This window comes from Patella vulgata, chromosome 2 (assembly GCF_932274485.2).
Source record: "Patella vulgata chromosome 2, xgPatVulg1.2, whole genome shotgun sequence".
In the NCBI taxonomy this organism is placed as follows: domain Eukaryota; kingdom Metazoa; phylum Mollusca; class Gastropoda; family Patellidae; genus Patella; species Patella vulgata.
The window spans coordinates 14,648,401-14,671,629 of record NC_065880.2 but is presented as its reverse complement, the minus strand read 5'-3'; the positions used below and the strand labels follow the sequence as shown (position 1 = coordinate 14,671,629).

Below are 23,229 nucleotides of genomic sequence, written 5' to 3'. Positions count from 1 at the left end.
AAAATGGTGAATTTGTGTATATTTTTGTAAGACGTCAAGTTGTGACCTACAAAGTAAAAATTATTTTTAACACAGCACCGTAGGTGATGTGGAATCGACCTAAACAATTAACTCGATAAATGATTGAAATTTGAATCAAAGTTTTGTATAACTATGATAGTATAGCTTACACAGTAGGCCTGCTCTACTTATATTAGTAGATCTGTGGATAAATCCAAATCACAAAGACTGTCTTAAAGTATAAAATTTTATAAAACTTTTCTTTAAAAGTTCTCCATAGCTTCAACTAGTTAGCCATAAATAGAGAATACCTTAGAAGAATTGAATTTTCTTGTATCGAAACACCTTTTGTGGGAAAGAAGATACAATATATTAAATGTGAAAAATAAAAGTTCATGTGTGACAAAATTAATGACAGACTCTTGAACTGACATTCCGGAGTTACCAACATTTTTCTGAAAACCAGGTTAACTCGATAAAAGCTACATTTTTTTATACGCCCACATGGAATTGTGGTTGTATATTGCCGTTGCACCCGTCCGTATATCCGTTGTCCACAATTTCTTGTGAACACTCTACAGACTACATTTATCAACTGATTGTTTTGAAATTGATATATATATATATTGTGTTTACATCAGTGAGATGATGAGTCCTATTTGATTTTAAAAATTTTCGTTAATTGCTTCTGGAGTTATGGCCCTTGTTTCACTTTGTTGAACCTTGTGAACGCTCAAACAACAAAAGTTATCATCTGATCTGTATGAAATTCATACGCTTCATTCAAATTAGAGACATGAAGAAGCCTATTGAATTTCAGCAATTTCCAATAATTACATCTAGAGTTACCGCCCTTGTTTAACGTTGTCAAACCTTTTGAACATTCGAATGACGAAAGTTATAATCTGATCTGTACGAAATTTATATTATCACTTAAAGTAGCAAAGTCTCTAACTCAATATCATCCAAAATCTTCGACATTGAAAACACAAATTATTTGTCAATTTAAATCAACATTGATGTTGTGACCTTACGGGGAAAAGATGGGCTTCTGATATCCAGTAATTAAGACAAAATAAACATTTTACCGTTGGTAAAGAGGCTAGATATATTCCACAAGTCATGTCAAACGGTGACGCCATATTCTTATCTGGAGAGCATGCGCAATAAATACTATCGGTATAGAGTGGAATAACCAGACGCTAGAGATTGCCATTCGATTGAGACTTTTGGCGTATTTCGCTGAACATAACGGATTAGAAATTGCAGTAAAAACAGAAACGATTGAATGTAAATCAGTTTATATACATTCACATTACATTATTATATGCTTGCGACCCATTTGTGTCAATTTCTAGATCCAAAATATTAGCGATTTAGCTCCTTTAAATTAGTGAAACGAAGAAACCTATTGAATTTCAGCAATTTCCGTCAATTACTTCTAAATTTATGGCCCTTGTTTAAAATACATTCCCGGGTACAAACTGGGTGATTTGATGATATATTTGGATTAAAAACATATTCAAACTAATTATTGTCCCCCGCCTTTCAAAAAAAGCAGGGGACTATTAAAATGGGTTCGTCCGTCTGTCTGTCTGTCTGTCTGTCTGTCTGTCCGTCTGTCTGTCCGTCACACTTTTTGGGACACAATAACTCTCTTCCTAATTGAGCTAGAATGTTCAAACTTGGTGTATGTGTTTATTAGGTCAATGCCTTGATGGAGTTCGAAGATGAGCATTTTCCGCTTAGGGTAAGCAGAGATAAGCAATTTGATTGGTTGATGCTTTGGGACACGATAACTCTCTTCCTAATTGGGCTAGAATGTTCAAACTTGGTGTATGTGTTGATTAGGTCAATGCCTTGATGGAGTTCGAAGATGAGCATTTTCCGCTTAGGGTAAGCAGAGATAAGCAATTTGATTGGTTGATGCTTTGGGACACGATAACTTTTAATTGAGCTAGAATGTTTGATTGGTTGATGCTTTGGGACACGATAACTTTAGTTCTAATTAAGTGAGATTGATGAAACTTGGTGTATAGTTTCATTACAGTAATACCTTGACTAAGTTTGATAATGAGCATTTTCTGCTCAGGGTAAGCAGAGCGATACGCAATTTGATTGGTCGAGACTTTGGAAAACAATAACTCTCCTACTTTGATTGTTAGACTATAAGTAAAGATATACTGTTTGATTGTTCAATACTTTGTAAAAGATAATTTGTGATAAATTTATATGTGTCCTCTAATTATTTTCCTATTTCGGCGGGGGACATCAGCCTCACTGTTGGCTTGTTTTATCATAATTTTGCTTCAAATCCTTCTCAAAACATTGCAATTGCCAGGGAATACCCTGGCTATAAAAAAATTGATCAAAAGAGGTCATGTTTGTGTCACGTGACTTACCTCTCTCGGAGGAGGAGAATTCATTGCATACCCAAGACGATGTTGTCTTTAATCGCGGACTATCTATTACAAATATAGAAGCCTAATTAAATTCTCGGATTATCCACTGCCCGCGTCTTTTTCTGTGATTTTTATCTCAGAAAGTGTTGTATGTCTACTCTTCATAAAGTTTATCAACATGTACATCAAGCGCTCAATCTCCGCGTGCAACCTTTGATGTCACGCGTGCAGACACTCCTAATCCTTGGGCTGTTGATTAGGGAAACCCTTACATTTTTGTCATGCGCTCCATGAGTGTTTTTCAGGGAATCCAGTATTTTTCTAGTAAGATTGGATATTTCTACTTTCCATATATACCAAAATTGCCATACTTTTATTTGAAATGACCACCCGATAAATACTTTTCTGGGAACCTATCTTTGTTGAACTTGTGAACATTCGAATGACAAAAGTTACCACCCGATTTGTATGAAATTTATGCATTATTTGAATTAGTAAAATGAAAAAGCCTGTCGAATTTCAACAATTTATATAAATTACCTCCAGAGTTAAGGTCCTTCTTTCAGTTTGTAGAACCTTGCGGACCCGCAAACAACGAAAATTATAATCTGATCTGTATGAAATTGTCTTGTAAATACCCTCAATTACCTACAAAAGAATAGATATATGCGACAACCCTTGTCGACCGCTTGGGCGATTTTGGTGCTGTTGGCGTAGTTTTCATTGCCTGGCAACCTATCTTTTAATTTCTTTGTCGATCATGGAAGAACCCAATCACCTCTCCTTTCCATAAACTTTGTGAACCCCATATTGTGGTCATGAGAAGATGAACCTAATCAATACTCAGGTTCACCACATCACAATGAAAAAACAGGTTTTCTCCTAAAAAATACATCAAGACTTCTATTTCTCGTTTCAGTTCTGAAGAGATTGATTGACAAAATGACCATTTTTGAAAAGCCACAGTTCAAAACTTTCATTGTGTTAATAATGGTTATGATTTTGTGTAAGTAGTATTAAACATACATTATGCAAGAGCTAAATCTGCCTATTGCAGGTCTTTCTTTTATAGGCCTGAAATGTTATCTAAATTATTAATTAGACATTAATTAACTTATCTAGACCATAATCAACTCTCGATGGCATTGCTAGCCTGCGATCTTTAGTGGATTATGAGCCAATTTACTGCATAACTTTCATTCACATTTTAACGATTAATAAATGGATAATCGAGACTATGCTGTTTATCATACTGACTTTGCTCCCTGAACCGAAAACCTTGTAAACGCAATAGAAGCTACGGTTTCTACCCAATTTTCTTTTTAAAATTAGTGTGAAGCATTTGTATTATGAGATGATAAACACAAAATTCAGCATTCCACATCTTTCTGTTCCGGAATTACCTCCCTTTTTCAGAGGCTACAGTTTTTAACAGAGTTTTTGCAAATTTTGTGTGAAGCCTTGGTTCCAATCATGTATTGTTGAAATTACTTTTTTCAGATGTGTTTAGTTATGGAGTTGCTGGAGATAACACCACAACACCAGTACCAGTTGTAGATAAAGTAAAAGGTGACTTGTTTACTGTTTCCTGAATTTATTCTGGATAATATATGTACTAGTTATTACTTAAATTTGTGCCTTGTGATAGTAAAGTCACAATTGAACAGAAATTCTTAATATTTAGATTGGAATAAAGGTGGCTCCTTCCAACTTTTATGTGGAGCAGACGGTGCCTGGTTTTACATTTGTGAAATACAATTTAAAAGTATAAACTTGAAAGTTCAAAGCTTATATCAGATATTGTTAACTTAATTTCTGAAATTTATATTGGTTGTCTTTCCTATTGATAGGGAAAATCTTATCTATTTTCTACGACATTTTGATGACTTCTTGTAACAGTGCTTCTTGGCTTGTGCAAAACGTTGAATTAGAAGTGCTTTTTATCGCTCTCCTCCGCAGATAAAATCAAACCCATCATATTTTACGGATTTGTCAAAAAACACATACCCCAAAATGCAAATAAAGCCCATGTAAACAAAACCTTGAATATTATCAGATGAGAATTTTGTTTCTGGCCCGCTGCAAAATATCGCTGAATTCGATACTCAGTGCTGGAAACATGATGTTTCAAGTAAATAGGTGTTTTATATTTGGTTGTTAAAGTGAAAATATTTATAGAAACTTATTATATTGTATATTATGACAAATTCAGTAGCTACTCCAGCTACTGCACACTATACAGTACTACATGTTGGTCATTGAGGTTATTTTTCCCTTTTGTTCCATAAATATTGTAATTATCATGTTTGGACCACTAAGCTGCTGGTGTGCATGTTTTGTTACCTGGCAACCTATGCTTATATATAAGCTTTAGTTTAGATTATTTTTGATTGTTATAAAATTATTCTAATTTTATTAGAGCAGTGTCTCAAATTGTGAGTATTATAATTTGATTTTTGAAGAAATATTAATTTGTTGATTATTTAAGCTTTATCATGGAATTTCGCATGATATAATTTTTACTGTACCAATATAGCATATTTTGAAGTCTCATTTGTTTTTGTTTTTTTGCTTGCATTTTCATGTAGACATTCTCAAGGCATCAACCTGTTGTTGATCCATCTAGTCCACACTTTCACTGATATCTCTACCATTTTTAGGAAACTTGGTATGGGATTTGAGAAGCTGAGTTTCAATTTAATGCAAAACTTCAATTATCAATGAAGGGAACTATTAAAATGGGATCATTTGTCCGTCACACTTTTTGGAACATAATAACTTCTCTAACACTATTTGAGGTAGAATGTTCAAACTTGGTGTATTAATGTGTTTATAATAAGGGGAATACCTTGACTAGTTTGATGATAAGCATTTTACTCATGGGCTAAACATTTTAATTGGTTGATGCTTTGGTGTATGTTTTGATGACTTAACTGCTGGTTGACCTGGTGATCTGTGTTTAATTATTGCTGCTTGGTATTTCAAGTTGAATAATTGTCAACCATTCTTCGTTTATGTTTGGTAATGGAATTTAATGTTATTGTTTAAGTTACTGGTTTATTTATGACATTGATGGTATAAAAAATGAAACTAGCTTTGCCACAGTATAAAAAATATTTAAATTTAAAGCTAAGTTTAGTGTACAATTAATATAGGATTATATGGTTTAATTAAAGGACAGCCTGGTTGGTACAAAAGATAGGACGTTAAACCGCATTTCATTCCATTTAAAAGACAGCGAATAGAACTGTGATTTGCAGTGTATGCAATAATAATAATCACTTTATTTCAAAAGGGTAGAAAATTAGGCCTGGGGCTTTTCTTACATTTTGCCCTTTTAACAACATCAATCATGCATAGAATCCGGAACAAATTTGTTAACATAACGATAATAAATATATTAAACGTGCTGTTTGTTAAGGCCGTCGTTCGCACTTCATTTGGTGAATTTTAACAATAAAATCGTTTTTGAGGTTTTATGATCATCTGCGAGTAACACTATTTAGGAACACATACCAGTCATTTTTTTTACAAAATTCTTCTTTATTTCTACAAAATTTGGTTCTGAATGATCCCACCCTTTTTTATTTTGCCCTAATTCCGCTAAAACTATTGATATAAATCTAAAAACAATAGGCATTTCATACGTGAAATACTCGGCTTCCGACCGGTAAACTGTCGCCATGTTGGATACTGTTAGAAAGCTTGGGATCCCCCCTATTGAAAGGAAATGACGTTTTATGGGGGTGTCTTGAAACCTTTCTTCTGTATTGAGATAAAAATAGCAAGCAAGAACAAGTTTTGCATACCTAATGAGGTTATTTCGAGAATACGTTATTTGATTGGTCGGTCACATAGGTCAATGGTGAAGTGTCCAATCAGAAGCGGGCAATCCTCTAGATCAGGTCAATAGGCATGCGCACTAAGCTCATGTCCCAAATCAATCCTGGTTGCTATATTACTGAACCGTACGTCACTGTTTATCAATATTTTTGAAGATTTTCAAATAAAATGCGTTTGAAATTGTTAGATGACTAAATAAGTATGACAGACACTCATAATAAACAAAATGAAGATGAATATTCGTCTGCTAGACCTAGTAGTGGTATGGTTGCAATACCATTACCAGGTAGGCCTGCTGTCAGTGATTATATAGTTATGGTTGTTTTGAATAACATCTATTCCTATGTCAATGTTCGGTTGTAAATTTACACACAAGAAATAAAATAAGAAAATACTGTATATTGATAAGAAATACATTAGAAAATATATATATTAAAAGTCAGTTTATTAATATTAAATAAATGAATTGAAAAGATCGGCGTAAGTTGTTCTACTGAAATACTTCCAACTTCAGTTGTTGATTTCTCAAAACAGTTTTTTTCTAGAGTTACCAATTTTAGTCATGCTATATCTCTGAAAGTTATCGTCAGATTTTCTTGAAACTTGGAATATAACTTCCTATATAATAACTTTGTGCAATAGGAGAATTTTATTGAAATCTGCAAAATAGTTCCTGATATATTGTTGCCATAGCAACTGTGACACGTGAAAGAATTTTGAAGTTAACATTAAAATGTGTATAACTTGCTTTCTAATTATTATTTTGTAATGAAACTTGCCTATTGCACAAAGGAACATGTCAGTAACCTCTCTGCTTAATTTTAAAACATTCTGTTGAATAGTTTCTGAGAAACTGGATGACTAAAATTATACGCAGAAATCCAAGATGGCCGCCGTTTCCATAGCAACAGGTACCCCCAGGAAAATTTTTCGGCCGTTTTTGTAATACTCAATGGATGTGTTCTTAGATGTGTAAGAATGGTGACTTTACCTCAATTATTAAAAAAACTGAAATTTTCTACTGTCCACCCCCTTAAATGTGAAAATTATTAACGCTAGGAGAGGTATGAATAGAATTATACAAAATATATAAATGTGAACAATATTTGTTCGAAGATAGGTATGAATAGTATTATAAATACAAAATATATGTTGGCCTACATGGATGAACATAAAAGCTGATGACATAGATCCATAAAATATGAATGAACAAGAAAAGATTAAATTATGAAGCACTTAAATATCTATAGATATGCTTACGAAACGTGGATTGAGCTTATATTTTTAATATAATCATTAAAGGGAGCTAAATCCAAAAGATGGTCTTGATTTTGTTTTTTCAAATGATCACCATGTTTCTTTTATTTGGATTATTGTTATGGAATAAAGAAAACAGTTGAATTCCATCTCCCAATTTAGGAAATTGTTTACATATTTTATTGGTATGACTATAGATAATGCAAGTTTATTGGGCCATTAAATACATGTACATTTCAAGAGATAAAAGAGATAGTGGTATCCTAGTTTACATATCCCTAAAAGTAAATTTAAAAACAACAAAATCTTGTGATTATGTATGATTCAGATTGTCATCCATGGTTGTTAACCAGTCACAATACCAGTGGGGGTGGGGTTATTAAGTGGGGAGGCTACCCGAAAATTTTTGTTCTGAAATGTTAAAGCTATTGAATTGAAAATGGTACAAGTAGTTAGGAAATGTAATAAAGAAGGGAAAAGTAAAAGTAACTTTAAAAAAATGTTGTTGCCAGGGTAACTCATTTTTTGGGAAAAATTTATGAAAAGCATAGGTACACTATATCTTTGTAACTAATTAAGATATTGTCACCAAATTTGCAGGATATATAAACAAATATCTAACCATGGATCAGACAGAAAGCAATTTTAATTATCATTAATATTTGAAAAGTTATTGTGGTGAGGCAAATGTTTTAATCACCATTTTCCAAGAAACCATGAAAATTATAGAGAAAAACTCTCTGTCTGATTTTAGGGTTATCATTAAAGAATAAGCAGTCTGAAAATGAGACATCTTTATTAGTGACAGAGATATGGTGTACCAACATTTTTCATACTTTTTCCCAAAACTTGTTAACCCTAGCAACATTTTTTTTTCTTTTTTTTAATGTTAGTTTTCTCTTGTTTATTACATTTCCTAACTACTTGTGCGTGTCATTTTCAATTCAATAGCTTTAAAATTTCAGAACACATTTTTTGGGTAGCCTCACCCCTTAATCTTTTCAATCATTCATTTTTTTAATTTCAGAATTAAATTATATACTTTACAAAGGAAGGAATATCGCATTCCTTCTGCATGTCGAAAATATGAACAGGTAAGCTTGCTATTGTATAATAATATATTATGATACCAGACATAATCATTGTAAAGGAAATATATAATTTAACTGTGCATTGTCAGCTCAATGATAGACTTGTTTTTATATTACATATTGTATGTGGATGTACTTTGTTGTGACCCCTGATTATGGTAAATAAAAGACTTGTTATGGTTTTTCTAGTTTTAAAAGAAGATTTTTTAGACATAAATTTATGCGTTTAAAGCCACGGGAAATATTTGAAATGGGGCAAACAGTGAAATAACCAGAACCGTATATCTTTGTGGGGGGGAGCCACGGTGGCTAGGTGATTAAAACGCTGACTTGCTAGCCTGGAGGTCTGGTGTTCGATCCCTGCATTGGCCGAGAAAGTTCATCTGGATTTTCCGACGTGGTTTCCCCTTGTCAGTGGTGCAGAACGGAGGGCCTGACAAGGACAGCTGTCTAGTCCTTCGTATGAGACAAAAAAACGAGGTCCTGTGTATACATTGGAATGCACATAAAAGATCCCTTGGCAGTTGGAATTCGATATAAGAGTAGGCGATAGTGCCGCTGCCCGGGCAAAATTTCCCTCATAGCACACTGTATGACGTATGCCAGTCTTCATTAGCCCAGTATAGGAGCAGAACAGTAGGACATTAAACCCCATTTCATTTCATTTCATTGTGGGTTAAGGCCCCTAGCTGCCTTTCATACAAAAGCCAAAACGAAGTTTATGGGCTCTCTAGTAGAATGAATTGGCAACATGTGCCTTATCAATTTTGCCCGTTCTCCACCCACCTCTTGGAAATGTGGCCATATCTAGCATGGGCCAAACACTTGTTTTATTTGCCTGTATATGATTAGGGTTTGTTTTTTTTAAGGCAGTTAAGTGTTAACTTAATCACCTGCCAATTTCATAAATTAATTAATGTTTTGAATCACATTTTAAAATCTTATTTCAGGTTTCAAATGTGACAGCAGCAAGTCTTTTAGCAGAAATAAAAAAACCTACAAGTAGCAAGGAACACATTCACCAAATTATTCGACATCCATCGTTTCCTTCTAGGCTTATTAATTCTTTTGTTTTACTCTTACTTAATGAGACAACAGTAAGCAAGTTATTGACATCTGAATTCAAATAATGCTTTAAATTGAACACATTTTATTTAAAATATAAGCAGAACAAATCACATCATTGACATATGTCTTAAAAGTCAAGAATATGTACTATTTTAATTATGTAAAGACTGTTTAAGCACATCCAAGTATTAAAAAAGGCTTCGTGAATGGGCTGACTTGTACAAAAAAGAAAGAATTTTTTTTTACTTTATTTGTCTAAGACACATGACAATTTGAAATCTATAGACTTTATTTAACCTTAATTTTGGCATGTTGGATATTTAACATTTTATGGTATTCCTAATTAGATGTGATAACTTACATCACATGTGGTGCCTTTTATTTATGCAGAATTTGAAATCAGAAGCAAGAGAAGTGGCCACTGAAGCTCTTTTGGAGAAAAACAGCAACTTTCAAGTTCCAAGGCAGATTGCATTAAAAGATATCTTGTTTTTAAATCGTCTTGTGATGTATTTGCCAGGATACTTTATCACAAGAATGTCACATGATGCATTTGACTATCTGTGAGTTTTCTTAAATATTCTAAATAATAAACAATTGATAAGTATTCTATTATTCTTAGACTATTGAAATTAAAAGTAGTGACTGCTTTTTGATTAAATAATGAAAGGAGTTTATTATTTTTTGTCACATTCATTACAACCCCAAAATATTTTCAAATCAAGACAGTTAATTGAATTCCATGTTTTGATGTTAGGTATTTAGACAAGGAGAATACTTTTTCTCAAACTAAGTTTTCAAAGGCGATTTTTGTTGATCAAATTTATATTGTAAGATGATCATTTTGTTTTGTTATAAATACACAGGATAGACACCATCCATAACTTCACAATCTCAAATTCAGCAGCAACACCAATGACATTGGTTACAGAACATATCCTGGATGACCCCATGAGGCATAGAAGTTTATGTACAAAAGCCTCATCTATGATGACTAAGAGTAAGAGCATGATAAATGATCATGTAAAGAAGATTTTCTATTTGATGAACTGTCTTCCAGCTTCTATTTGTTCATCTCTGTCAGTGAATGTGGTATAAACTTTTATGTAATTATTGCTATTTAATTCTTCTAGTTCAATTCATATTCCTACATTACAAATTCTGGTCTTCTTCTTTCAGACATATTATGTAGATGTGCCTATTACTATTTCTCTAATTTGATCATTTTTGTGATTCCGTGGAAACAAATTTGGCTTAGTTTATGTCTAAAAGAAACAGTGGTGGTTTCATAAACATTCAAAATAGTTTTGTGGAAACTTTATTAAACATTATTAATTTGAAATTTCTTTGATTTAATAGCATTTTATGTTTCCATGGAATCAAATTTGACTTACCGGTAGTTTGTGGTATACAACTTTATTCCGGAGCACATCTTATGGAACTTTAAAGATATCTAGAACTGATCACATATCTTTTCAGTCTTTTGATATGTTGATAATTTAATTCTAAAGAATAAGTGATGGTGGTTGGTGTATATGGACAATAATTGTATAGGCAGCAGCTCAAATGTCAAAGAAACATTGATTTATATTGTTTTGATTTGTAGATACAATCAAATCTTCAATTGTTGATGTCTGTACCATGGAGTCAATCCTGTGCTTTAGATACCGTCTCAGAAGACAAGCGAAAACGTTTGAAAGAGCATAATTTGAAAGCTGCAGTTCAGAAAGGGTCTGGATGTGCCAGAAAAATTGCCAATAAACTCTTAGAGAATGACATAGATACCAGCAAATGGGATGATATTAAAAAGTAACAATATTTCTTTTAAAAATTTTCTTATCAATCAAAGCATTTCAGTTCGAAAGGGTCTGGATGTGCCATAGAAATTGCCAATAAACTCTTAAAGAATGACATAGATACCACCAAATGGGATGATATCAAAAAGTAACAATATTTCTTTTAAAAATTTTCTTATCAATCAAAGCATTTTAATGAGATCATGTATTGTCTTTAAAACATCACCCAGATCCTCCTAGTCTTCCACATGTGAAGAGTCTGGGACCGTTGTCAGTATTTGACAAAAAGTTCCATTGCCCATGCATAACTGGGAGTTGATGAAGTGGTTGATTATACAGTATTTTTTGCCTAGTCAAGTAAGAGTTGTGCCCCTTCCCACAATAAATCCCACAATTCTTGCATTATTATAAACTAACATGAATTGTGACGACAAAAACATAGATATGGCCCATGAAGAGAGAAATTTTGCAATAAAAAAAATTAAGAGTGTTGGATATTGAACTGGCAATGCAATCAAATGGATTTTTCTGGAATGGCATTCTTTCATGGGCATCAACATCTTGGTTTAGGACTAGTTACCTCCCTTAGACTTTGTTTATGACAGTGTGAAAGACCCGATGATCTAGCCAATGTCCTATTATGATCAAATGTGGACAACGCATCCAGGCTAATATGTTGTTATGCACAGTTATAATCCTGATTGTCAACTTATTATTAATTATAAGAACACAAAGGGCTGAAATGAACTTCTGAAATTTAGGATTGTGACTAGTGGTAATAAAATTGCTAAGAATACTTATTGATATATTAGTAAAGGCAAACTATATTTATGATTTTTGCAGAATTAGTCCAATTTTGATTTGCATGTCGGATACAGAAGTTAAGAATGTTTTGAATAAAGTAGATTGTACACAAGCAAAAGATGGCCTTCTCCAAATGGACACAGATAACTCTAAAGCGGTAACTATTTTATTATACAAAATGTCACTTAAGGTATTTAATCAAATGTAAATGAACATACAATAATTATATCAATATCATCCACAGTCTTCGACATTGCAAACACGACTTATTGGTCAATTTAAATCCACATTGATGTTGTTACCTTACCGTGAAAAGATGGACTGATATCCAATGTTTAAGACACAGTGAACATTTTCAAATTGGCACACAAATCGCGTGCCAGGATGCTTATGAGTGCCATTTGTAAAGATGCAACTTGATGAATGAGGATAAACTTCGCAAAACATGCTGATAATAGAGGGAGGGGGAGGTTGTCAAGTGGTCTAGAGATTTAGATTATAAGGTTTGTACTTGAATCAACTGGCTCAGTTTCGATTCCAAACTTGTACATGACAAGGAGTAGAGTCATCTGTCCAATCCTGTGGGTTTTCCCTGAGACATTCGTTTCCTCACACTGCTAAAGACCCCTACGCACATGCAAATAATTGAAATAAAATTATACCATATGTTAGTCTTGAAATAACCCCCAAAGTGACTGATGATGTGAATTTCTATTCAGGCAAAGCAGAGATAAACGATTTGAATTGGTTGGGACTTTGGAACTTTTATTCTAATAAAGATAACAGTTTCATTATTAGTCAGTACCTTTATAAGAATTTTCTGCTTAGACTAATTATATAAGTACAGATAACCTATTTGTTTGGTCAACACTTTGAAATGCAACAGCTCTGCTTATAAATGAGGTGGAATGTTGAAACTTGGTGTAGACGTTCATATGGTGATATGTCTTGAGTTTGATGATTCACATTTGCTGCTAAGCAGAGATGAACAATTTGATTAGTTGTCAGTTTGGGACACAATTAGAGTGAGAGAGAGAGAGAGTTTAACTTCCACTCGACACAAACTAGGTCATTTTGGGACTAACATATGGTTTAATTTTATTTCAATAATTTGCTTGCGTGTAGGGGTCTTTAGCAGTGGGAGGAAACCGGAGGACCCGTAGAAAACCCACGAAGTTGGACAGGTGACCCTACTCCTTGTCACGTACAACCGGGGATTCGAAACCACGCCAGTTGACTGAATGGCAGGCCTTATGATACAGCATGCACGTGCTAACCATTCGACCATCCAACCCCCCTTTAAAGTAAGAATATGAAACCTGGTGTATAGTATCACTACATCAAAACCTTCACTAAGATTGATCATGAGCATTTCCTGCTTAGACTAAGGCTTCATATAATTTCATTTATTGGTTTGATTGATTTATTTTATAGGTTATGAAAGCTATTGCTTCGAGATGTGTTTTTAAGACTGTACAAGCTTCAGAACTTACCTGTAATGAGCTTAAAAACTTCGCCAGTTTCTTAACCAGTGTACCACTAAGTTTTTTAAGATCTGTGCCGAAGACTGCCCTTTGTGGTAATGACTGCCAAAAGGTGTTTTTCAAGGGTGTTGGTAATTACACAATGCCATCATTAATTGTAAGTAAACATATTTGAGAGTATAAATGATGTCAGAAAGTTTTAGACACTATTTTATGAAGCTAGAACACTTCAAAAGAAATGTTTATATTTATTAAATGATATATTAGCCATTATTAGAAATTGATAATTTCATATTCCTAGGAATTACCTAAAATTCAGAGCCAGGTATTGATTATTTGCTGATAAGTTGCAATTACTTTAATTGTTTAGCCAATGGAAGAATAAACCTAAGCTTTTATAGTATTTTTCCTGTCAATAACTCTTGTAAATGAACTACAGCTAGGTCTGATTTTTACTATTAAAATGGGTTTGTCTGTCTGTCACACTTTTCGGACAAAATAATTTAGCTTTTAAGTGAACTAAAATGTTCAAACTTTGCGATTTTCAATTTTTTCCAATCCCAGAAGAGCTTTTTCAGCTCCCCAGACAAGAAGGCCTGTTTGTTGACAATTATTTTTAGGCCAATCTGATTAAACATATGGTAGATCCTATTTTCTATCTTTTTCTTGTTCAAAATTTCATTTTGCTTGTCTTCACTACTCCTGGATCTGGAAGAGTAGTTAAGTACGGTAACCCGCTTTCTGGGTTATATGAGAGATTGGCCAATCAAATGGTCTGTTGAGTTGAATACTTATTGTGTGGCTCACAGAACTATGACTAGACATTCGGACTGATAGAAAACAAAACAAAGCAAAAGTTGTAGTTCTAAATAGCCACTAGGAACACCGGCGCTGATTAGTTAATCGAATGACTGACGTGATAGGGTGAAAACTCGCTCGTACGACCTTTGACATGATCATCCACTACAACTGGTCAGATCTTCATGTAGTGGAGGCCATTATGATGGTATATAAAAAAAAAATGAAAAACAAACTATTTTAATCAGATTGTTTTAAGACTAGAATGGTTGACTGTGCTGCTGGTGTGTGTATTAGTAAGGGTACTGTCATGCTCATATATATTCTGGTGCTTACTCTGAGAAATGTGTAATATATGAGAATACTAATAATGCAATTGTTGAATTGTTTTGTAGAAAAATTATGTTTTGAAGACATGTGGTTTAATTGGTCCCCTTGATTCTGCTGCTTTGAGTCGTTTAGGTGGTATGGTTATTAAATTGCCAATGAACAAACTTAAAACTTTATCAGCTACAGACTTGGGTAATATTTTATCAGATGTAAAGACCTCGATGAAAACTGACATGAGGAAGGATCCAAGAAGGAATGTTATGATGCGTAATATGGCTAAAAAGGTATGGACATTATGGTACAAAAACAGTATTTGGTTGTCTGGAATAATTTGTTGTTTGTTTTTAAAACAACTATTTAAGATCTGTGGTTATTATTGCATGTTTAGGTCACTTGACTTGAAATATGCGAAGTTCAGACCCTGACTTGAACAATGATGAATGTCTAGTTGTTGAGATAGTCCATAGTCTCAAAATAAGCCATATAACATTTTGAGACATTCATTGAAAGGGGCATTAGGTAAGATTAGATAAAGAGCTAACAGTTCTCGCTATAATAGTTAAAAGACAGATAATGAAAACAAACTATGCTGAAATTTTCAGTCTATTTGCTTCCCTCTGAACCGAGTTATTAGCCATTCAATTTTAGGCTAGTCTCAGTCGGCATTACTGACGTTGGTATGATAACAAACAAAGTCTCGATTATCTATTTTTACGTTAAATTATCCATCACAAAATGTGTTCAAATCCAGTAAATATAGCAAATTAACGATGGCATCAAAAGTTGATTATGGTCCAGATAAGTTAATTAATGTCCAATTAATAATTTAGATAACATTTCAGGCCCAAAGAAATACCTGCAATAGGCTGATTTAGCTTGCTTAATGCATGTTTAAATTACATGCCATTAAATCCATTTGAAAACATCTGAATCACTAGAAAATTATTTGTGTAATAATTAGACCTACATGTATATCAAATGCTTTAGTTATTAGGTGCTGGCACAATAAGCAGAATTGCAGATAATAGAGATTTTATGAGACAGCTTTCCTTGAAAGACTTGAAATCTGTTCAAGATGTTTCTAGTATTTACAAGTCCAATACGACAATTGATTTACCAGATTCTCAGGTAATTATTCAATACATACTACTTACTTTTGGTACATTTTGCAGTTAAAAAAAAGAATAAAGATTGTTTTTCTAGTCAATGGACTGAATTTATGTTCTTTTGAATGAATTTGTCGCCAGGTATTAAGCAATACAAAGTCAATTGCAGATCAAGTGTTGACATTAACGTGAGAGCACTGGAACAGCTGACAACTGGTCTAGTTTTCCAATAGAGGTGTTTCAGCATAAGTGCAAAATGCACAGTTAAATGTCTGTCTTTTTACTCTTTAGGCCAAATCTGCAAATCCTATGTAAATAATATTCAAAATTCATAAAATTTTATAAAAAGCTTATGAGTAGATATTTTGGGTGTACATATATAAATGTTATGTTATGGAATTTTCCAGTTTAAGATGCAAAGTGGTTATTTTGGAAGATTTGATTTTTCAGAATAAATTTTTCATGAAAAAGGTTTTGGAAACTAAAAGAATAGATAATATGTCGGCAGCAGATGTAAGGTAAGAAAACTTTTATTGATTATTATAAATGTACAGATTTATTGTCAACCCTGTGAGCCCATTCACAATTATTATCAACACTCTACAGAGACTTTTTGGGATTGTTCAGCTAGTCTTGAGAATTTTTGCCAGATAATTTTTGTACAGTCACTGAAATCTTGTAAATGCTCTGCAATTCCAGATTTATATTTCTTTTCATATTTGCTGGAATTGTTTGGGTAGTTATCAAATCTCAAAGTGACACATCAATTCTATGCTGAGTTTTATTTTGTAGTATTTTTTTTTTACAGTTTATATGAATTTTTTTACTGTAGGGAAATGAAGTCATTGGTAAAAGGTCTAATATCAAAGCAGATATCTGAATTTAATCCAATGTATAGAATGGAGATTGCTGCCGCATTATGTGAACAGACAAATTGGCCAATGAAATCGGTATTTATCACTGCTCAAAATGAACCTTGGCAATCGACAAAGCTGTTGTAAAAGTCTTGGCAAGAAATGACTGCTACATCAAAATTATCTTGTCATCACCACTTGTTGTCAACATTATTTAGTGATGAACCAGTTTAATGTTTTGTCTATGCTGTATGAATGGCTTCATATTTCCTTTTGAAATCAATGGCTACCAAAAATCATCTTTCTCAGAAAATTGGTATGAATACCATGAAACATTCAATATTTTCAGAAAAATGCAAATGATGGAAAACAGCTTTGAATAAATAAATAAGTATGGAGCCACTTTGGTCCAGTAATTTTTCAGAATAGATCTCCCCCCAACCACTACTGTCAGTAGTGCAGGACAGAAAATGAAAGTTCTGTGTACACTTTAGTGTGCAAATAAAAGACCCAGATGACCAGACACAATGCAACTAAGTCCAAGGATCCAGTCCCTAGTTATCATTAATTTGAATTCAAGTATTTATAATATAAGGAAAAAAATGACATTTGGATAGTAAACAGCTACTGTCAGAAAAGCTGCTCTAGAAATATCATTCTTGTCATTGACAAAGGAATCTGTAAAGTATAGATCTATTAGAGTTATTTTACCTTTTTTTCCCCATAGATCCGTGCTATTAATCGCAATCTCATTGTTGAAAGTTTAAAAGGAAAAGCAAGTACAGCTCCTATGAAAATCTTTACTGCAATGGATGTTGAAAATTTGGGCTGCGAATGTTTGCTACACTTTAAGTAAGAAAATCTTATAATTTTATATTCAAGCTTTTATCATAGAATATAATTTTTTTTTTTTTATGGAATGGTTGAATACTATCACTAGAGAGATGACAATTTATAATCTCCCAAATTTTTTGATTACTGCCATGGTAGAGTTTTTCACCGGCAGTTTGAGACTATACTTTCAATCAACAAGCTCACTCCTTCTGTGTAACTTACTGTTTCAGAATTTAATATTTTTTTTGATATTGTAAACATGGAGTACACTGCTATCCAAATGAATGTTTTCTATACAGTTAGAAAGCTATTGAAGCAGTCATTATACTGTCCGAATTATGTGTTCCAAAAAAGATACACAAATATTCATTGTCCCTGCAGTAAATAACATATTAGGGAGAGGGGTTTTACATAGGCTAAGCCTGTTCCCCAATCCCTTTCAGACATCCTGAATAAAAATATTGTTTATAAAAAAAAAAAAATAACATATAAATCAACTACAAAATATATTGAAATTCATAAACTTATTGATATGCAAAATGCTAAACATCATACATACAGCTTGAAAAAATATATCAAGGGACAAATAAAGTAAATGTTTAATATATTATTATGCACCAGTTGTGTACATTTTGTGTGCAAGTTTATTGTTGTCAGTAAGTTGTCACCATTCTTACAAATTCTTAGAAACAGAACATTTACAATACTATAATGTTCTGGTCTCCCTTCAAATTGTTGCAGTTTGACCGGTTCTTGGAATTCACTTGTTTCTTGTAACTTTGACATTATCTAGTTTTTCATTGGATGCTCCCGATCTCGGCCTCTAACTGTGTTAGCACTATCTTCTAAAATTCATTAGCCACATACATTTTTCATTTGCCTCTTGAAAATCTGATCTGTATTTCGTTTCGCTTTTTTTTTATACATTCGATGGCCTACACTACATGAAGATCTGATTGATTGTACTGGAAGGTTGCATCAGGGGTAGCATGAGCGTCTTTTGACCTATGACCTCAGACATTAATTAATCAAACAGCGCTGACGTTTCTAGTGGTTTATCCACATTTCAGTGCATCGCACGCCAAGAACTCATTGGCTAATCCCTCACTGCAACCAGAACGCTGCTAATATAACAACTCTTCCAGATCCTAGTGTAGTAAAGACAAGTGAAACGAAATTTTGAACTATAAAAAACGGAACGAATAAGGTCTGTGTTTTAATCAGATTATTGAAAAGTTGTTTGTATACTAGTCTTGGTATATAGTCTGTATTAATGATGTAACATTTTGAAGCTAGCAGCAAGTGCTAATAACTTATACAAAACATTGAGCAGAAATTTGAAGATGTTAAATTCCCGTGATTTATTACAAATAACAAGTGCTATATTGAATTGTTTCCTTGTTTCTCCTGCCACCACTTTGGCAAACTTGTGGTAAGCACAACACAAAGTATTCTTCAAAACACAAAATGTTCTACAGTATTAATTCGTAATTTAAGTCTATATTCTAAACACTGCAGGAATTATTGATGGTATTACCCAGGGCTTTATTTTGACAATAGGTGTTGCAATTAATGTGACTGGCAACACATTTACTGTATCAAGTTCATTTCTTGTTTTACAGTATATACAAATTATGCTTCATTATTATTTAGATCTGAAGAATTAAAAGAAATGACGTATGAAGCATGTACTACTACCTGTACAGCCATAGGATCATGTCCGAAATTCAAATGCCTCAACCCACAACAAAGAAGGAGTGTGCTTAATGCTTGTTTGACTTGTATGGTGAGTTTGTCTTTATAAATCCAAATTGATCCCATTGGATTTATTGTACCAAAACTGTGAATTAAATTATTTGAATTCTTCTCTAGCATATATTAACATCATGGAAATAGACACGTTCTAAAATTTTATTAAATAATTATTGCAATAATGTAGAAAATGTATATCTTGTCATATCTCATACAGTTCCTTTAATTTGTTTAGAACTTAACCTCAAGTCAGTTATCTGTCGAAGACATTTCATCGCTCGGTCCTAATCTGGTGCAGCAACTAACTTCATCTGAATTTGATAATAAAATAAGTGCTTCCATAATCAGCAGCTTACTCAGCTACTTCCAAGGTGGTTGCATAACTGTGGATCTTCGAAATGCCTTGAAGAAGAAGATACTTGAAGGAAAGGGGTAATTTCAGACTGCTTTAATGTTGTCATTAGTCTCCCATTGCTGAAAGCAAAGGAGACTATATACGTTTTCTTTCCATCTGTCTTGTCATTTCTGTTTTCCAGATTATTTTTTTATTTGATTGAAATTTGGTACACAGCCGCGTTACAGATCTAGTTCACTTTTCATGAGATACTGTTGGAGGCAGACCACCATTAATTTCCCCATTGACTTCAATGTTAATTCTGGCCTATTTGCCCACCTCCAACTTTTCCCCAAATTTTCGTTGGGCTGAATGCTTTTCACTACAGACAGAGGAACAAATGGTCATGTCTTTGCACTAAAATTTGTATAAGGTTGACCACCAAAATTTTGAGATACACAAACTTGAAGAAGCATACTAAAAACATGTAACTAGTTGCCGTACATATCGCCGTAGCTAACCTGATAACCCTCTTATCCTTCTGCCTCAAAATCATGAATATTTACCAAAACCTGGCAGAAAATGTTAATTCAAACCCTCTTCGTCCATTCTAGACCAAAAAATCAACACAAATGGGCATGCAAAAGGGGAGAAAAGAGAGAGAGAGAGAGAGAATTGCTATAAATAGACGAACTACAATTCGTGGGTACCAAGATGATAAAATTTAATGGTGGTCTGCCTCCTATATGGTTTTATAAGTTCATATATCATCAAAATTCTTTTCTTTATAGCTTCACATTTATTTTTGCAACATTATTATAATATAGAATCAAGAATCAGAAAAAAATAATTACTGCAGAAATGGTGACCCTTTAAAGTTATGTAGTGTTTTGTATACCGGATTGCAGCTCAGGTCCATGGGCCTTTTGTTCTAGAATTGAAGATTCTTTCTTAATTTTGTCGAAATGTGAGTTCTGCGAAAAGATTTAAAAAGTTTCCGACAAGTCACATCAAAAATATTCAAAATATTGGAATATTTTTCAAAAATTGACTTTCTTTTACCTTTTTCTACAAAATGGTCCATTTTTGACACTTTGTATGCCTCAAAATGCTAATATTTCCCTATTTCTGGGAATGTCTGAGATGAAAAGCATTTATTTCTAGAAACCTTGGCCGGTATACAGGAAGACAAGCTGCAAATTTGTTGCATTGAAGGTAACTGTAAGGAACTATAGTGAAACCAGTAAGCCCACCCCCTAAAAATGTTGGTGTGGTAACAAATCCCACTTGTGTCCACATAAGTAATACTGTTGATGGAATATGGCTAAAAGCCATGTTCTTCTATCCCTGGCTTATATACATACATATAAACACAGTTTGTTATAAGAAGTATGAATTATTTATTAAAATATGGATTGATAAATGTAAAATAAATGCTGTATTTAGGTGACAACCAGCCACTCTAATAAAAGGGTCGCAAAGCACTATTTTTTTTTCAAAAAATGGGAATATTTCAGTTTTTAAAATACTTTAACAATCAGAGGTATCCTTGAAATTACATAGTGTAAATATTATGTGGAAGTAAGTTGTTTTAATCTTTACATCAATGTCCTGACAAAATGAGATGGAAAAAGGGAGTTCTGACATAATTCAAAGCATAAAAGGGGTATGAAAAGGCTATTAATTAATATTTTATTGCCCTGTAACTGCCACATTTTCAAAGATCACCACAAATAATAGATTTACATTCAAAATGTAAAACATTAAGCTGCAAAAAACACATCTACAACATATCCATTTTGGGGTGTGGACTCATTTGGAAGAAATGTCATAGGATTACATGTTTGACCATAAACAAAAAGTCTTAGAAATCCTTGAAATCTTATATGTAACTATTTGTTTGTGTCAAATAAAATGCTCGGTTACAATTCAAGCACAAAATCAGATTACTGCTAATTTGGAGTCAACAAATGTTCAATTGAATATCCAAATATCATCTTCAAGAAAAGGGGTGGGGTGGGGAGGGTGAGCCAGTCTAAATGAAATGAAGACAGAGAAATTTCCCTGCAAACACATAGATTTTACTTCCTCGAGAAGGGAAATGCAACAATTTCAGGTTTTGAAAGATTAAAATTGTGTTAAGCCTGAGGAAAACAGCAGCAAAATGCAGTTCACTCATGTTTTGAAAATTCTAACACACCTAAGCAGAACATAATTAGACTAAATTTCTTAATTTTTAAATTTTTGACAAACACATGAATACTTTTTCAATATCTGACAAACACATGGATCCTTGCCAAGTTATTTAACAATGAAAATAAAGACATGCAAAACATTTTGGTTCATTTTACAACAGATGAATAATTAAAATTTTGACAGCAATATTGGGGGTAATCTGAAGAATTTCAGACAATTTATCATGATTTTTAGGCAAAATTGAGTGAAATTATGATACTTTCTTCCCGTCTAACAATTATAATGCAGAAAAAGTAAAAATCATACATTAAAATATTTTCCACTAATTTTGAAAAGTAAATAAACACTGAAAATCACAAAATTTTGACTAAAATCAAAATTTCCCCTCCCAAATTTGTCAAATATTTTTGAAATTTTACCATTTCACATTTTTTACTATCAAAATGCCATATATCACATTTTCTGACAATTTGGAGATCATATCATCAAATTTAGGCCTTTCATCCACTGTCAGGTTGTTTTCATATAGGAGGCAGACCACCATTAATTTCCCCATTGACTTCAATGTTAATTCTGGCCTCTTTGCCCACCTCCAACTTTTCCCCAAATTTTCGTTGGGCTGAATGCTTTTCACTACAGACAGAGGAACAAATGGTCATGTCTTTGCACTAAAATTTGTATGAGGTTGACCACCAAAATTTTGAGATACACAAACTTGAAGAAGCATACTAAAAACATGTAACTAGTTGCCGTACATATCGCCGTAGCTAACCTGATAACCCTCTTATCCTTCCGCCTCAAAATCATGAATATTTACCAAAACCTGGCAGAAAATGTTAATTCAAACCCTCTTCGTCCATTCTAGACCAAAAAATCAACACAAATGGCATGCAAAAGGGGAGAAAAGAGAGAGAGAGAGAGAATTGCTATAAATAGACAAACTACAATTCGTGGGTACCGAGATGATGAAATTTAATGGTGGTCTGCCTCCTGTTAATGTTTTACTGAGTTATGGCCCTTTGTTGATACAATTAATGATAATTCTGTTTTCCAGAATGTTTTTGGATTAAACTTTGAGGTATTTAATTAAAGGTTAGCACACTGAAGTACATGTATATAGCATAGTTGCAGATGTTTTATGAAATTTATATTGTTTTTCTATCCATCCTATTTAAAGGAAGAATCCCAAAAAGCTTTCAACAATTTTCAATGATTACTTCCAGATTTATTTCTCATTATTACAAAATCTTACGATCTGATCTTTTTGAAATTTGTTTGTA

General features: G+C 33.0%; 1 protein-coding gene across 2 annotated transcripts in view; it reads left to right on the top strand.

Annotated features, from left to right (window-relative positions):
- Positions 1-23,229, top strand: part of LOC126811339 (stereocilin) — a 44,801-nt gene that overhangs the window by 9,168 nt on the left and 12,404 nt on the right. For both annotated transcript variants that reach the window (XM_050536852.2, XM_050536851.2), the window contains exons 2-18: positions 3,322-3,408; positions 3,903-3,971; positions 4,822-4,837; positions 8,530-8,596; positions 9,544-9,690; positions 10,052-10,224; positions 10,528-10,753; positions 11,268-11,470; positions 12,301-12,418; positions 13,696-13,902; positions 14,939-15,157; positions 15,861-16,001; positions 16,430-16,497; positions 16,812-16,929; positions 17,561-17,685; positions 19,321-19,453; positions 19,655-19,851. In XM_050536852.2, coding sequence (XP_050392809.2) covers positions 3,345-3,408; positions 3,903-3,971; positions 4,822-4,837; positions 8,530-8,596; positions 9,544-9,690; positions 10,052-10,224; positions 10,528-10,753; positions 11,268-11,470; positions 12,301-12,418; positions 13,696-13,902; positions 14,939-15,157; positions 15,861-16,001; positions 16,430-16,497; positions 16,812-16,929; positions 17,561-17,685; positions 19,321-19,453; positions 19,655-19,851 — 2,291 coding nt within the window. In that variant the 5' untranslated portion in view covers positions 3,322-3,344. The remainder of the gene's footprint in view (positions 1-3,321; positions 3,409-3,902; positions 3,972-4,821; positions 4,838-8,529; positions 8,597-9,543; positions 9,691-10,051; positions 10,225-10,527; positions 10,754-11,267; positions 11,471-12,300; positions 12,419-13,695; positions 13,903-14,938; positions 15,158-15,860; positions 16,002-16,429; positions 16,498-16,811; positions 16,930-17,560; positions 17,686-19,320; positions 19,454-19,654; positions 19,852-23,229) is intronic.